Source organism: Asparagus officinalis, unplaced genomic scaffold, assembly GCF_001876935.1.
Source record: "Asparagus officinalis unplaced genomic scaffold, Aspof.V1 AsparagusV1_Un77, whole genome shotgun sequence".
Taxonomy (NCBI): Eukaryota; Viridiplantae; Streptophyta; class Magnoliopsida; order Asparagales; family Asparagaceae; genus Asparagus; species Asparagus officinalis.
This window is the reverse complement of record NW_017972343.1, coordinates 17,152-31,006: the sequence shown is the minus strand read 5'-3', so window position 1 is coordinate 31,006 and position 13,855 is coordinate 17,152. Positions and strand designations below refer to the sequence as shown.

The 13,855-nt window shown below is 36.1% G+C and overlaps 1 protein-coding gene across 1 annotated transcript in view; it reads left to right on the top strand.

Annotated features, from left to right (window-relative positions):
- The first annotated feature begins 523 nt into the window (after nucleotides 1-523).
- Nucleotides 524-13,855, top strand: part of LOC109827178 (ADP-ribosylation factor 1-like 2) — an 18,777-nt gene continuing 5,445 nt past the window's right edge. The window contains exons 1-6 of the mRNA XM_020394145.1: nucleotides 524-767; nucleotides 4,876-4,966; nucleotides 10,446-10,561; nucleotides 10,881-10,940; nucleotides 11,050-11,115; nucleotides 12,124-12,309. Of these exons, the coding sequence (XP_020249734.1) occupies nucleotides 711-767; nucleotides 4,876-4,966; nucleotides 10,446-10,561; nucleotides 10,881-10,940; nucleotides 11,050-11,115; nucleotides 12,124-12,309 (576 nt within the window). The 5' untranslated portion in view covers nucleotides 524-710. The remainder of the gene's footprint in view (nucleotides 768-4,875; nucleotides 4,967-10,445; nucleotides 10,562-10,880; nucleotides 10,941-11,049; nucleotides 11,116-12,123; nucleotides 12,310-13,855) is intronic.

The window sequence follows — 13,855 nt, the reverse complement described above, 5'->3', positions numbered from 1 at the left end:
GACCACTTTTTACACTTTCCAAACAAACAATTAAAATTTCATTTTGCAAACCAAACAAGTGTTTTATGATTCCAATGGAATAAAAAACAAACAAAGAAAAGTATAAAAGTGAAATTGATGAGGTGGACAACAACTTTCCAAGTTGTGTCATAAATACACAACTTTACCAACAACAACCAAACAGCCCCTTATGGTGAAATACACATACATATAGGCATATTTTTAATTGATTTTAGGGATTGAACCACATGAGAATTAATACATGAGGATGGGGCTGGACAGCCTGGACTGTATGTAGCTCTCATTTTTTGGGCCATCACTCAATTTTTCCAAAAAAAAAAACCCAGGAATTACCTTTTCCAAGTTATACAAGAGACCATCTAGAAACCAAAGGCCAGCGACGAACCCGAACCTCACGGACCCCACTTTAAAAGAGTACAGTTCAACTTGACTTTCCATCATACGGCCTCTCTCCAATCAGGACCAATGTACGGTGGCGATCATCCTTCCACAATCTAGTTCCGTGTGGGAGACAAACACACAACTCCTACAGCAAGAGGGGGGAGAGAGAGAGGGGAGAGTCCTTCTTCCTTGATCGAACTCTGAAAATTTCCGACGAAATCTCTTGAAATCTCGCCGCTCAACTGAGGATTTCTATCGATTTAGAGGAGAGGAGAGAGGAGAGAGGAGAGAGGAGAGAGAGATCGGCCATGGGTCAAGCCTTTAGGAAGCTTTTTGATAGCTTCTTCGGTAACCAAGAGATGAGGGTAATTTCTTTCAATAACTCTCTATTGTTTTTTCTTCTAGTTCTTCATTGATTTTTAATTGGAATCTTTTAGTATTTGGGGTTTGATTCTAGATCAAAGCTCTTCGTTTGTGAATTGGGAGTCTAAACCAATTTGTGATTGGCCTCTGTGAGGGGTTTTCTTTGTATTTCGTTTACAAATTAGTTTCTCTCGACTTTCTAGTAACGGAATGCGTAGCCTAGATTGGTTCGGGGTTTAGAAAGGATTAGATCTTCGATTTGGATTGCTTGATGGGTTGGTTTTGTATCGCCGTTGTTCGTTGTGAGATTGAAGAGTTTTTCCAGTCTTATATTGCAATAAAATGGATTGACTATAGTTTGAGTTTGCACTTTAGATGAGAAGGAATGTGCTCGTGTATTTGTACTGTGTGGCACATGCCGAATTATGGGAAGAAACAAAAAATTGGGGTCTATAATCTTTATTATTTACAAAAGGGGATCTTTTCTGCTAGATTTGGTTCTCGGATTACATGCTGTTCTGTGCGATTTAATTTACAAAAATGTGCTCGTCCAAGTCCATCCGCCTCTCTTTATACCTATTCATCGCTGCAGTTCCATAAAACTGTTTTTATTTTGTTTTAATATGTGCCCATGTTTTCTTTTTTCTATTCGAAAGGCTCCTTGAATTTGCATAGAATGCATTTGTGTTGGATAGATTTGAATGACCATTGGTTTTCTAATATCTGGTCCAGCAATATGATTATTATCTAGTCCAATAGGTTATAACAAATTCATTCTTACTTTTGTAGTTGATATTGTGCCTTGAACAAGAACTGATATTCATTACGAATTTCTTTTTCGCTCTAAATTTAGTTCCTCTAACCATTACACAAAAACTCCGAAGTTATGGTGAGGAAAACTCCGAAGTTATGGTGAGGATTAAGGGTTATAGTTTTATATTAATTCTAACATGCCCCCGCAGGTTGAGCGTCCTTTTTTATGGGTCGAAACCTGGACTCACGTAGCGGTGTCAATTTTTAGAAAATTCGTTTTTAATTCGTGGCGGGTGGGATTTGAACCTGGGTTGCTCTGATACCATCTTAAATTTAGTTCCTCTAACCATTACACCAAAACTCCGAAGTTATGGTGAGGATTAAGGGTTATAGTTTTATATTAATTCTAACATTCGCCTTTTAATCTAGTATACAGTCTTTACTGCTGGATAAAATTTTATCTGTTTTTCCCCTGTTGCAAGCTTAAAATAGCCAATGGGATAGGCCTTCCTTTCTACCAACTGGTAATTTAGGTACACAACAAACATTTTTGTTGCTTGACAATATCTTGGACCAGATCTGAAAAGACCCTTCTTTTGCTTTTGGTTGCCTTGGACTGAGTATGTGGAACATTATTTTGCTTGCAGCTGTCGTGCACCAACATGCCACTGACTCATAGAGGAGAGAGATTTAGCAATCTCTCATTCTATGAGGTTGGAGAGACCTCCATGAGGCCTGCTTGACATAGGGTTAATGGTTCATATATAATATCTCAACTGACATAGCTTAGACTTTGATGTGGGAATTTTTGGCCAGGTTCTGTTAGTCTCATACCCTTTGGATTTCTCATGTAGGTCTTGCATTTTACTTCGCTAGCAGTTCTGCTCGCTAAAAGGCAACATCTGTTTTCTACAGCATGGTTTATGTAAATTAGCCAACAAGCTGGCAATATGGTGTACCCGGGTGTGTAATGTTGGATGATAATTGGGTCCTTATACTATGAATATGAGAACCCAATATTGAGTTGTAAGTTTCCAACTATATGGACCTCTGAAGACAAGGGAATGGCCTCTATATGGTCATTTAGCTGTGAAGTGTCCGATGCGTACTACCATGTATGACTGTGCTTAGTGAGTTCGTCTAATTTTGGTGCTAACAACATAACAACGTTGAAACATCCATCATGACGGGTTTCATAGTTGATGAGAGTCTGAGTATTGAATGCCTCTTTATAGCATATGAAGTTTTTTTAGCATAGTTCAGGGACTTCATATATGAGCTACTTCTCTTACTTTACACCCTTCATCTTACAAAGCTAATTATATGAATCTTTGTCAGCTTTAGTTCGGTAACCTTAAAATAGAAAAAGACTTTTGCTAGGGTACCCACAAAAAAAAAATGGATAGGTAGTGCTGCCTGGAATATTATATCTTAAAGGTTTCTGAAACAAGACTAGGAAAAGCTTTTGTCTGCAGTACCTTCCCTACTATAGTTGCTTGACATTGTTGATTTCACTCTTCTGTTAAGTTTCAAATTAGAAAACAATGACATCACTGATCCTCGATAGGAGAGTGAAATGAACAATGTCAAGCAGCTATAGTTAGCCTTGAGACTTCTAGTTCTCACTATATATTACTTTCAAAATTTAAAAGAGAAGCAATGACTAATTAGTCTTGAGACTTCTAGTGTATCATTGATTCATTATGAAATTGGTGCTTAAGTTGGGTGACTATTTTTGAGCTGTGGCGCATAACCTTTTGCTGGTGAAAAGTAGATGTATAAGAACCTACAGAAAGGCCAATAATTCCGATACTTTTGTCACTTTCACTTACTTGTATAATGTAGAAACCTCGAGTGCCAATGTCTACTAGTTCTCACTATACATTAGTTACATTCATTTTGCTTGTACAAGTATATTGAGAGCCAGTGAAAATATCCAATCATTTCGTAGATGGGATAAATATGTCTATTTATCAGCAGCGTAGAAAGTGTTTTGTCGATCTCCCCTAGTATGACTAATGTTTTACTTTTTACTCTTTCATTATGACCTTTGTCTTGCATGCCTCATCTCCTTTACTTATTTGTCCTTAACCCTGAAAACGCTGCTGGCAGAGTAGTGTGTGAATATTATTTCTTGGGCATTTTATTTTATCTTGGATGTTCAAGATAGATGCAAATGACATCCCACGTCTTCTTATACAATATTAGTCAATACTTTTACCCTTTCCAATCAGTTAATTCAGCCAATGTTTTCAGGAAAGTCTGTTCAATGGCGGAGTTCTTAGTTGTTTGTTGTCAAGATGATCTGTTTCCTTATTTGTTCCTTATGATACTTATTTATCGATCCCAATGAACATGTATTTTTCTTGGCTCCTTAGCTAGTGTTGTGCTTTATATGTAACTTCTGGTGGTAAACATTATCATATTTTTCACCAATTTCTTTGCTAGTATCTATAGGAAGAATTTTGAAATCGCTGGGTGACTGTGCTTAAGTTAGATGACTACCATATGACCTTTTATATGTTGTACATGGCTTTTGGTTTGGCCATGTGCATCTAGTTCACAACGATTGTAGAAAGCAGCCAACAAATAGATGATTCATTATACTGTCATTCTTTTGTTTTTTTTATCTTATGCTACAAATTGTTCGTCATTCTTAATTGGATTTATTACGTGATCTCCTTTTTGCCTGATTTTGAGGTCGTGAGTGATTCTCTTATAACACATGAAAATGGAGTATCTTGCTTTATTGAACTTTAGGTGTTCACGGCTGAAAATAGTTCCGATATTTTACAATTATTTTCATGACCTTAATCTGAATTATCTCCACTGCAATGCCCTTTTGAGCCAGCTCTAATTTCTCATTTTTATTTTCTGTTTTCTATCTTTACATGTTACATTTGTGTCCTTCTCATTTTATTTTATCTTTTGCATTGACACACACACACACACACACACACACACACACACATATCCTTTCCAGTTATTTTCAGTTCTACATCTCCGAGCCATGAAGTTATTCTTTGCTTAACTGCTGCTATGAATGTACTGTCAGATATGACTTCCAAACAAGTACTTGATATTGGAAAACTTGCTTTAAAACAAATTATGCTGGAGTTACATTTTCTTGTTTCTACTATTGTTTTCATAAGGTTTCAGAGGGAAAGCAATCATGGCTGTTTACAAACAATTCTCAGTAAATTGTTAAACAATCTTGTAGTTTATTTGCAAATTGTTGATGTTTTTTATGCGAAGCACATTGAATTTGATTTCTTATGAATTTGTATCTGTTATTTCCATTATGGTCGGTACATCTGGTTTTGTTAATTCTTATCACAATTATTTGCTCTTTTTTAGGTTGTGATGCTTGGACTGGACGCAGCTGGTAAAACTACTATACTGTACAAGTTGCATATAGGAGAGGTTTTATCCACAGTCCCGACAATTGGTAAGGAACCTTATGATGACAACATGACTTTATAGGTTTCCCTTAATGCCTACTCTATTTAAATTTGGTTCTATACTATTACTGCTTGTCATTTGACACAATCATTTAATGTTCCTTTTACATGAAAAAAGTTTGGGAAAAATGTGTCCAAACCCCAAAATGAGAAAGTTCATGTGACCCGCTCCCTTGTATTTTGGCTCATGTGATTCAGCCCCAAAAAGTACCATTTAGTATTTCAAGGCCTCTCCACGTCAGTAGTATAAAAAAAAGATTGTATTTTAAAAAAAAACCCCGAAATTACCCCTCCACTTATCTTCCCCAGACGTCTGGTCCACAAAATACATGAAAAGTCACGCCCATTAATGCGATCTGATGGAAAAAAATAGAGGAAAATTTTTTGCCCTTTTTTGAACTCTATCATGAGCAATAACTCATGTTAGTTCTAAGTTATTTAATGTTAGTTCTAACTTAGTTCTATTTCATGTTAGAGCTAATGTTAAGTAGAACTAATATAAATACTTTAGGCTATTTGGTCTAGTGGTAAACCTTATTTTATGTTAGTTCTAACTTAGTTCTAATTCATGTTAGAGCTAACTTTAAGTAGAACTAATATGTTTTTATGTTAGTTCTAACTTAGTTCTAATTCATGTTAGAGCTAACTTTAAGTAGAACTAATATGTTTATATCATGTTATAGTGACTATGTTAGTTCTAGTTAAGCTCATGTTAGTTCTGATGGTTCTCGTGTTAGTTCTAGCTGATTTCATGTTAGTTTTACTTCCAACTAGTGTTGGTTTTAATATAAGCGTTAGTTCTAGTGGCTATATTAGTTCTAGTTGAGCTCCTGTTAGAACTGACACGATACCTGTTAGAACTGATACTAGAGAAGCTAGAACTAACACATCATCAAGTAGAACTAACATGACGTTTAGACCTAACAATTACGTTAGAACTAACGACTTAAATAAATTAGAACTAACACGATACCAATTAGAACTAACATTGGAGAAGCTAGAACAAACACATCATTAAGTAGAACTAACATGGCGTTTAGACCCAATAATTATGTAGAACTAACGACTTAAATAAATTACAACTAACATGATATCTGTTAGAACTAACACTAGAGAAGGTAGAGCTAACACGACATAAATTAGAACTAACATCGCGTTTGGACCCAACACTTACGCTAGAACTAACGCATTAAATAAATTAGAACTAACACGATACCAAATAGAACTAACACTAGAGAAGCTAGAACTAACACATCATCAAGTAGAACTAACATGATGTTTAGACCAACAAGTACGTTAGAAATAACGTATTACATAAATTAGAGCTAACACGATATTAGTTAGAACTAACACTGGAGAAGGTAGAACTAATATAGCATAAATTAGAACTAACATGACGTTTAGACTTGTGACAAGTTCAAAATTCAAGATATTTCGTCAACAACTTATTATCCCGCTGCGAATGGATTAGCTGAGACGTTTAACAAGACGATAATTAAGATCCTGTCAAAGCTCGTGAAGACCAATAAACGAGACTGGGATGATAAACTCGGTGAAGCACTCTGGGCTTATCGTATCACCATACGCACACCTACGGGAGATACCCCATATTCGTTGGTATACGGATGTGAAGCTGTGCTACCATTGGAAATCCAAATCCCATCCCTTCGTATCACATTAAATAAATTAGAACTAACATGATACCTGTTAGAACTGACACTGGAGAAGCTAGAACTAACATATCATCAAGTAGAACTAACATGATGTTTAGAATCAATAATTACGCTAGAACTAACGACTTAAATAAATTAGAACTAACACGATATCTGTTAGAACTAACACTGGAGAAACTAGAACTAACATGCCATAAATTAGAACTAACATGACATTTAGACTTAACATTTACGCTAGAACTAACGCATTAAATAAATTAGAACTAACACGAGCTGGTAAAAATTAGAACTAACATGAGCTGGTAAAAATTAGAACTAACATGAGTTGCGATAGAACAAACATGAGCTAACTCTAGTTATTTATGCCATTTTTTAAATTCTATCATGAGCTAACTCATGTTAGTTCTAACTTATTTCAAGTTAGTTCTAACTTATTTTAAGTTAGTTCTAACTTATTTCATGTTAGTTCTAATGGCAAGTAAGAGCTAACTTTAAGTGGAACTAATATTAATACTTTGGCTACTTGGTCTAGTGGTAAAGCTTGGTAATTTGGAGAGGTTAAGAGTTCAAACCCTTACACATACAATATATATTTAAAAATATTTGATTGGGCCTTGGGCCTTAGGGCTCTTGGGCTCTTTGTTAGTTCTAGCTAATTTTATGTTGGTTCTAACTTGCTCTTTGTTAGTTTTAACTCACTTAAAGTTAGTTCTAACTTGTTCTTTGTTAGTTCTAACTCACTTCATGTTAGTTCTGGTTCTAATTCATGTTAGTTCTAACTTGTTCTTTGTTCTAACTCACTTTATGTTAGTTCTAACCCACTGCATGTTAGTTCTAGTTCTAATTCATGTTAGTTTTAGACGCTTGGGTTCTTTGTTAGTTCTAACTCATATTTATGTTGATTGTAACTCACTTCATGTTAGTTCTAGTTCTAATTCATGTTAGTTCTAACTTAACTCACTAGAACTAACGTTTATATTAGAAATAACACTACCTGAAAGTTAGAACTAACATGACAACAACTAGAACTAACACAAGAACCACTAGAACTAACAGGGGCTCAACTAAAACTAACATACCACAAGAACTAACGCTTATATTAGAAATAACAATAGCTAAAATTAGAACTAACACGCTATGATTGGCCCTCAACTTTTCTCTTTCCATTGAAACTAGAGAGCTCAATTTTTCAAAGTAGAGGTCTCACTTCTTAATCAAATAAGGGCAAATAATTCTGTGTCTAGATATGTAATTTGATTTTATTTTATTATGGACATACCAACCTTAGGAGGAAGAGGGAGGGAGGCTCTGACAAATTTTGTTGTAGGGAAATGCAATGTCAGAGGTTATATTTTCCTAATATTTGCAGACAAGATTTCATTCATTTATCAAATTTGTAAGAATGTCCTCTCTAATAGATGAAGCATCTCAATTGACTGGTCATCAATGAGGATGCATGAGATGCTTGCCGGTGAGTTCCAGTTCAAACAACTTGCTTAATGAACACGCTCTGGGCTAATATCCAACATAAACATACATAGATGTATAAGTTTGCATATCAGTCTAGCTTTTCAAAGCTTCCTTTCGTCACACTTGTTTCCAGTCTCCCAGCTTACACACAGTTTCAACAAATGGCAGCAGACAGAACTAACATGTCAGCGAACAGAACTAACGTAAGAGATAACAGAACTAACATGAAAGCGGGTAGAACTAACGTAAGAGATGACAGAACTAACATGAAAGCTGGTAGAATTAACAGTCCAGTCATCAGAACTAACAGTCCGGCCTTTAGAACTAACAGTCCAGCCCTTAGAACTAACATTCCATCCCTTAGAGCTAACAGTCCAGACTACTCAGCTCACAACCAGTTTTCAACAGCTTCCCGATGTTGTTTTTTCCGAAGGCGAACCTGTTATGGTTTATGAAGATGACATCGAGGTCCTTGTCGAAGATGGCTCGGAGGGCACCTTGCCCTCGAACTCGTTGTACTTGATGTCGAGAAATTTCAGGGAGGGGAGCCAGAGGACGACCCTAGGAAACTTACCGGCGAACCGATTGTTGCTCAGGTCGAGCTCGAAGAGCAACCTCATCCTCTCGAAGGTCTGAGGGATCATGCCGCAGAACCTGTTGGAGTTTATGAAGAGAGCCAGGTCCCTCAGGAGGCCAAGCTCCTCGGGAGGTACCCGGCGATGTCGTCGGCGTCGATGACCTTGATGGAGCGGTTCGATTGTAGGGTGGGGCCGCGATGGGTGCATGATTCATAGTTCTAATTTTACTTGTCCCCCTTTCAAATTCACAGATTCTTAGATTCTTTTGTCAACTTTTAATCACATTGTCTTTAATTTTTAGCTAAATGTCGATATGCCTGAAGATTCAATGTGAGCTTCTGAAAATTTCTGTTGTTAATCTCTTATACAGAACTCTGTCAATCACCAAATCACACAAGAAAAAGGCATTAAAGGAGAACCCAAACCGCTGTTCAAGAATCCAAGGAGATCCCATTTCAATTAAATGAAAGAGAAAAACTATAAAAACCCAATATCGATTCCCTTCATAAATTACAAGAAAACTAGAGCACTATCTTGATTAAGACATTGATTTGGGTAAAGAGATTCCGTAACTCAGAAATGGGAGAACGACGATGCCTTGGACCAAAGCTCTGGGCTCCGTCAGCTCGCGGGTCCTACCGGACCATGTTTCGTGTTTGTCGTTGAACCCGCGTTCACGAGCTGTTTCCAAGATGACTCCCCGACCTCCGACTCCATGACCACCGTCCCGCCTTCGCCTTCCATGGCCTCCCCAGGTCCTGACATTTTTAGTGGTCATGACGCAAGTGAGAGAGAAGGAGAAGGTGAGAGATAGAGGAGAGAGAGATGAGATGGGGTTAAAGGGATGAGCGCAGTTACCAAGGTCAATCAAATCAAATGGTAAATTCGTAACTTTTGTTGGGCTTTTCTCAGGGTCCGATACTTTGGGGTCTTAATACAAATACAATGTGTATTTGGGGCTTATACACATGGGTCAGAATACAAGGGAGCGGATCACATGAACTTTTTACTTTTGGGGCCTGGACACATTTTTCCTAAAAAGTTTTTTTTTGTCTGTTTCTTTTTTGCATTTTCGGAATGTCTCTTACAGAGAGAAACTAGTTTTCATAAGTGATACATCCAAAATACGTAAAAGAAAGAAGATATTCTCTCTTACATTCATTGTAATCGAAACCAAAACAAATAGGAAAAAGATTTTGATAGCAACATTCAATTTGAAAACCTTTGTGAGCCATGGATCTGAAATTTTCTTACATTATCTTCAAAGTTCATAATTACCGCCATCTATTTTTCACCTTTTCATGTGAACTGACTGTTTTCTTCTATATTCTTCAAGGTAAAATAAGATAAAACTATAGATCCTATTTTCAAGAAATACCAACATTTGTCTGACGCATATGCATGTACAACGGCAAAAAGCTCAATGTCTTTTGGCAGCATCTGTTGGTTATGTTTAACATGGAAGTGGTGTCTCTGAGCTATGATACTTTCTTTGCATACAACTGAGTAGCTCTATTGTGCAATTGCTTTTACTAAGTTTAATTTTTACTGCAGTTTCATTGTTTTTGTGCTGCATGCCTTGTAACTCAATTCATTCCCCCCCCCACCCCCCAAACCCCCACCCCCCCTAAATAATCATTTAACTCGGTATTTTTTGCAAGAATTTCCCTTATGACTTCTGAGACTTGTTTTTTGCTGAATTAGACAGGAGCGCAGGATTGACTTATTGCGTTCTTGTTATGTAGGTTTCAACGTAGAGAAAGTCCAGTATAAAAATGTGGTATTTACGGTGTGGGATGTCGGTGGGCAAGAGAAACTGAGGCCTCTCTGGAGGCATTACTTTAACAATACTGATGGCCTGGTAAATAATCTCTACCTGAAAGCATGTGGGCAAATATTTGTTATTAACCTAATCTGGGAAGGCTTGCTTATTTTAAGTGTTATGTGCCTAAACCTTGTTATGGGTGCTGTACACTATTCATTATTAGTTAAGGTATTCTATTTTGGATAACTGAAGTCAGTACCAGTGCTTGCTATCCCCAGATTCTACTGCTACTGCCGTTTAATGAATTGTCATCTCTTCTAAGCTTTTGCATATAACATAAAGAAGATAATGTTGTCAATCCTGACTTACCTTTCATCTGTCGTACTTAAACCTGTTTATGCATTCTTTCTTGCAGATCTATGTTGTTGATTCCTTGGACAGAGAAAGAATTGGGAGAGCAAAAGCAGAGTTTCAGGTTTACTTCCTTTTCTTTATTGCTATTTTTGAGTTGGCTAATTACTGTTAGTCTTTTGAAGAAGTTGATTCTTTGATGTTGTGATTAATTATTTATATCTTTCTCTCAGGCGATTATCAGGGATCCTTTCATGCTTAACAGTATCATATTGGTCTTCGCGAACAAACAGGACATGGTATTGTCAACTGATGATTTGATAACAGTAGAGGATGTTGCCTTACTAAATTATAGCCATGTGTTTGCCTGGTTGCCTATATACTATCGTGAATTCCATGGTTTCATGTCAGTTGGATATTATTAAATTTTACAAGCACCGCTATCTTTATGTAGTACAAAAGGAAATGCATAGATTACTTTTATTGTATGCACTGAAGTGAAATTCTTCAGTGATTTTACAACTTCATACTGACTACTCTTATATACATTTGCTCCCTTTCAACATTTTCAACCGTATTTGAGATGATCTAATTTTAGTGGTTCACTGAATGCGTGAGACGTTTTTTGTTTTTGCTCAATAGTGATGGTTTTCTTAATTTTTGGTCAGTATTAGATGCCTCTATACTTGGTGAGTTGGGTCGGAAACATCATGCATGTGGGGTCTATATTTTTTGGACACTTTCGGACACTTCTTAACCATTACCTGAATTATATAATGTATTTTTAATTTGACTTATCACTTCTTCGACACACCCAGTATTTCTCATACACTGGTTTAGCAACATTACATGTTTGAGATTTTTTTACTTTTAATTTTATATAAAGATTATATTTTAGTGGAAGGTCATTAAAATATTAGCTTGTACAAAATTAGAGTTAGTATGAAAAAATGAGATGCATTATCTTGCAGAAAGTTGAAGAGCCAAGTCTTTTTCTTGGAAAGTCAACAAAATGTGTGGTAGGTTAAAAAATTTAGCATGTTACTTTGGCGATTGCGTTTTTCACATTATAGAAATATGTTATGATACTGACTTGTCCCAGCTTCCTTTTCTTAAAAATTGCCAGATCACATGACAACCTTCCAGATCCATCCAAATGCTTCTTAGGCATATGTTTTTCTTTTTTTAACTTTTATATTGATTTGCACAATGTAACTCTGAACATCTTTTGTCTCGTATAGTTTTCTTCCTGAATTTAACAAAACCATATCTCTGTTTTTTTTATTTTCCTTTTTTCCTTTCTTCAGAAAGGTGCAATGACACCGATGGAGGTGTGCGAGGGCCTGGGTTTATATGATTTAAAGAACCGTATATGGCACATCCAAGGGACTTGTGCCCTAAAAGGTGACGGCCTCTATGAGGGCTTAGACTGGCTAGCAAGTACATTGAAGGAATTACAAGCTTCAGGACGATCGACCTCAGCTGGCACTTCCTAATTCTGATTGCAAAAGGTTTTACTCAAATGCCTGACACACTTTTTGACTTTGTGTCTTATAATTTTTTGCTTCCACATTCTGACGCAAAGTTCGTGTCTCAGACTCTCAGGTGTCCAATTTGAGTGAAAATCCTTCGACAAGAAGCTGAAATTCATCAGCTGCTTTGCTTTGCTTTGATAACGATTGCGATATGATGTCACTGTTTTGGGATATATTAGAATTAACCTCTCCCCTTGTAATTTCCACTTGCCGTCTTGAAACCTTTGCTTGCCTGTGGGGAGCTATTTAGTTATGTAAATGCAATGGTTGACATGAGATAAAGAGTGTTTCAAAAGTATATACCGTGCCTACATCATTACAAATTGTGGTGACTTCTGGCTATGTGATTTACTATTCTTGGTGTGTAGCAGCCATCGTGTTATTATTGGATGTTGCTTTCTATTTGGTGGATGCATGAAACTTTTGAGAGTTGAGTTGTAGTTTAGGCCTATGGCTTCTTGTAGATCAGGTTTGTGAATTTGCCTAAATGAAATTATTTCAGCTGATTTTTGGTTCCTCAAAGCCAATATGTGAGGTAAACTTGGATATAGGTGAACATATCTTTATCCCCTCGTTGATGTTTGTACATTTTCTCTACATTATAATTATGCTAAATCGCACTAAAATACCTTATGTTTCACTACTTTAGCCCTATACTATCAGTTGGTTTTTTGAGTATTTATATATTTTAAAGCTAGCAATTTAGCATCCTTTATTATATAAACGTGAAATTTTTTATCCGGAAGTTCTTTAATATTTCAAAATGAACGAGAATATGTTTAAATTAGAATTTGGTTAGGGCTATAGTAAATTTAACAAATATTAATGACTAAAATGCTCTAAAATTAATATATGAATATTATATGGGAACATTTGTGTGAATTTTTTTTCGTTTATATAAAAGAGGGTACTAAATTGCTAACTTCAAACAACTCAAAGTATATAAATGCTTCAAAAAATAACTAAGGGCATGTAAGTGCTAAAGTGAATGAAACATAAGAGTAAAACTCCTATCGACTTAAGTTGATGTTAACCAAACTTTCTAACCACTCATTTATTAATATAAAAAATATTTTCATATCATGCAAGGATCCCTAGACAATATGAGTGTTTAAAAGTTTGGTGGACAACTTTTTGCTATCCACTTAAGTTGACACAAGTTTTGTTCTGAAGGACAAATTTTCAAAACCGACCCTTTTGGGTTTTTAATTGCAAAAAACGACCGGTTTTGAAAATATTTACAAAAACCGACCTGTTTTCAGCCAGTGGCTGAAAACAGGTCGGTTTTTGTAATTTTTTTTGGGAAACTTCACGGGAGTTGAACTCCCGTGAAGTTTTTCTCATAACAAAACTTCACGGGAGTTGAACTCCCGTGAAGTTTGAGAATTTTTTTTTTAAAAACCGACCCAGTTTCAACCAACTGGGTCGGTTTTTATAAATAAGATTGAAATGGGTCGTTTTTTGCAATTAAAATCCCAAAGTGGTCGGTTTTGAAAATTTGTCC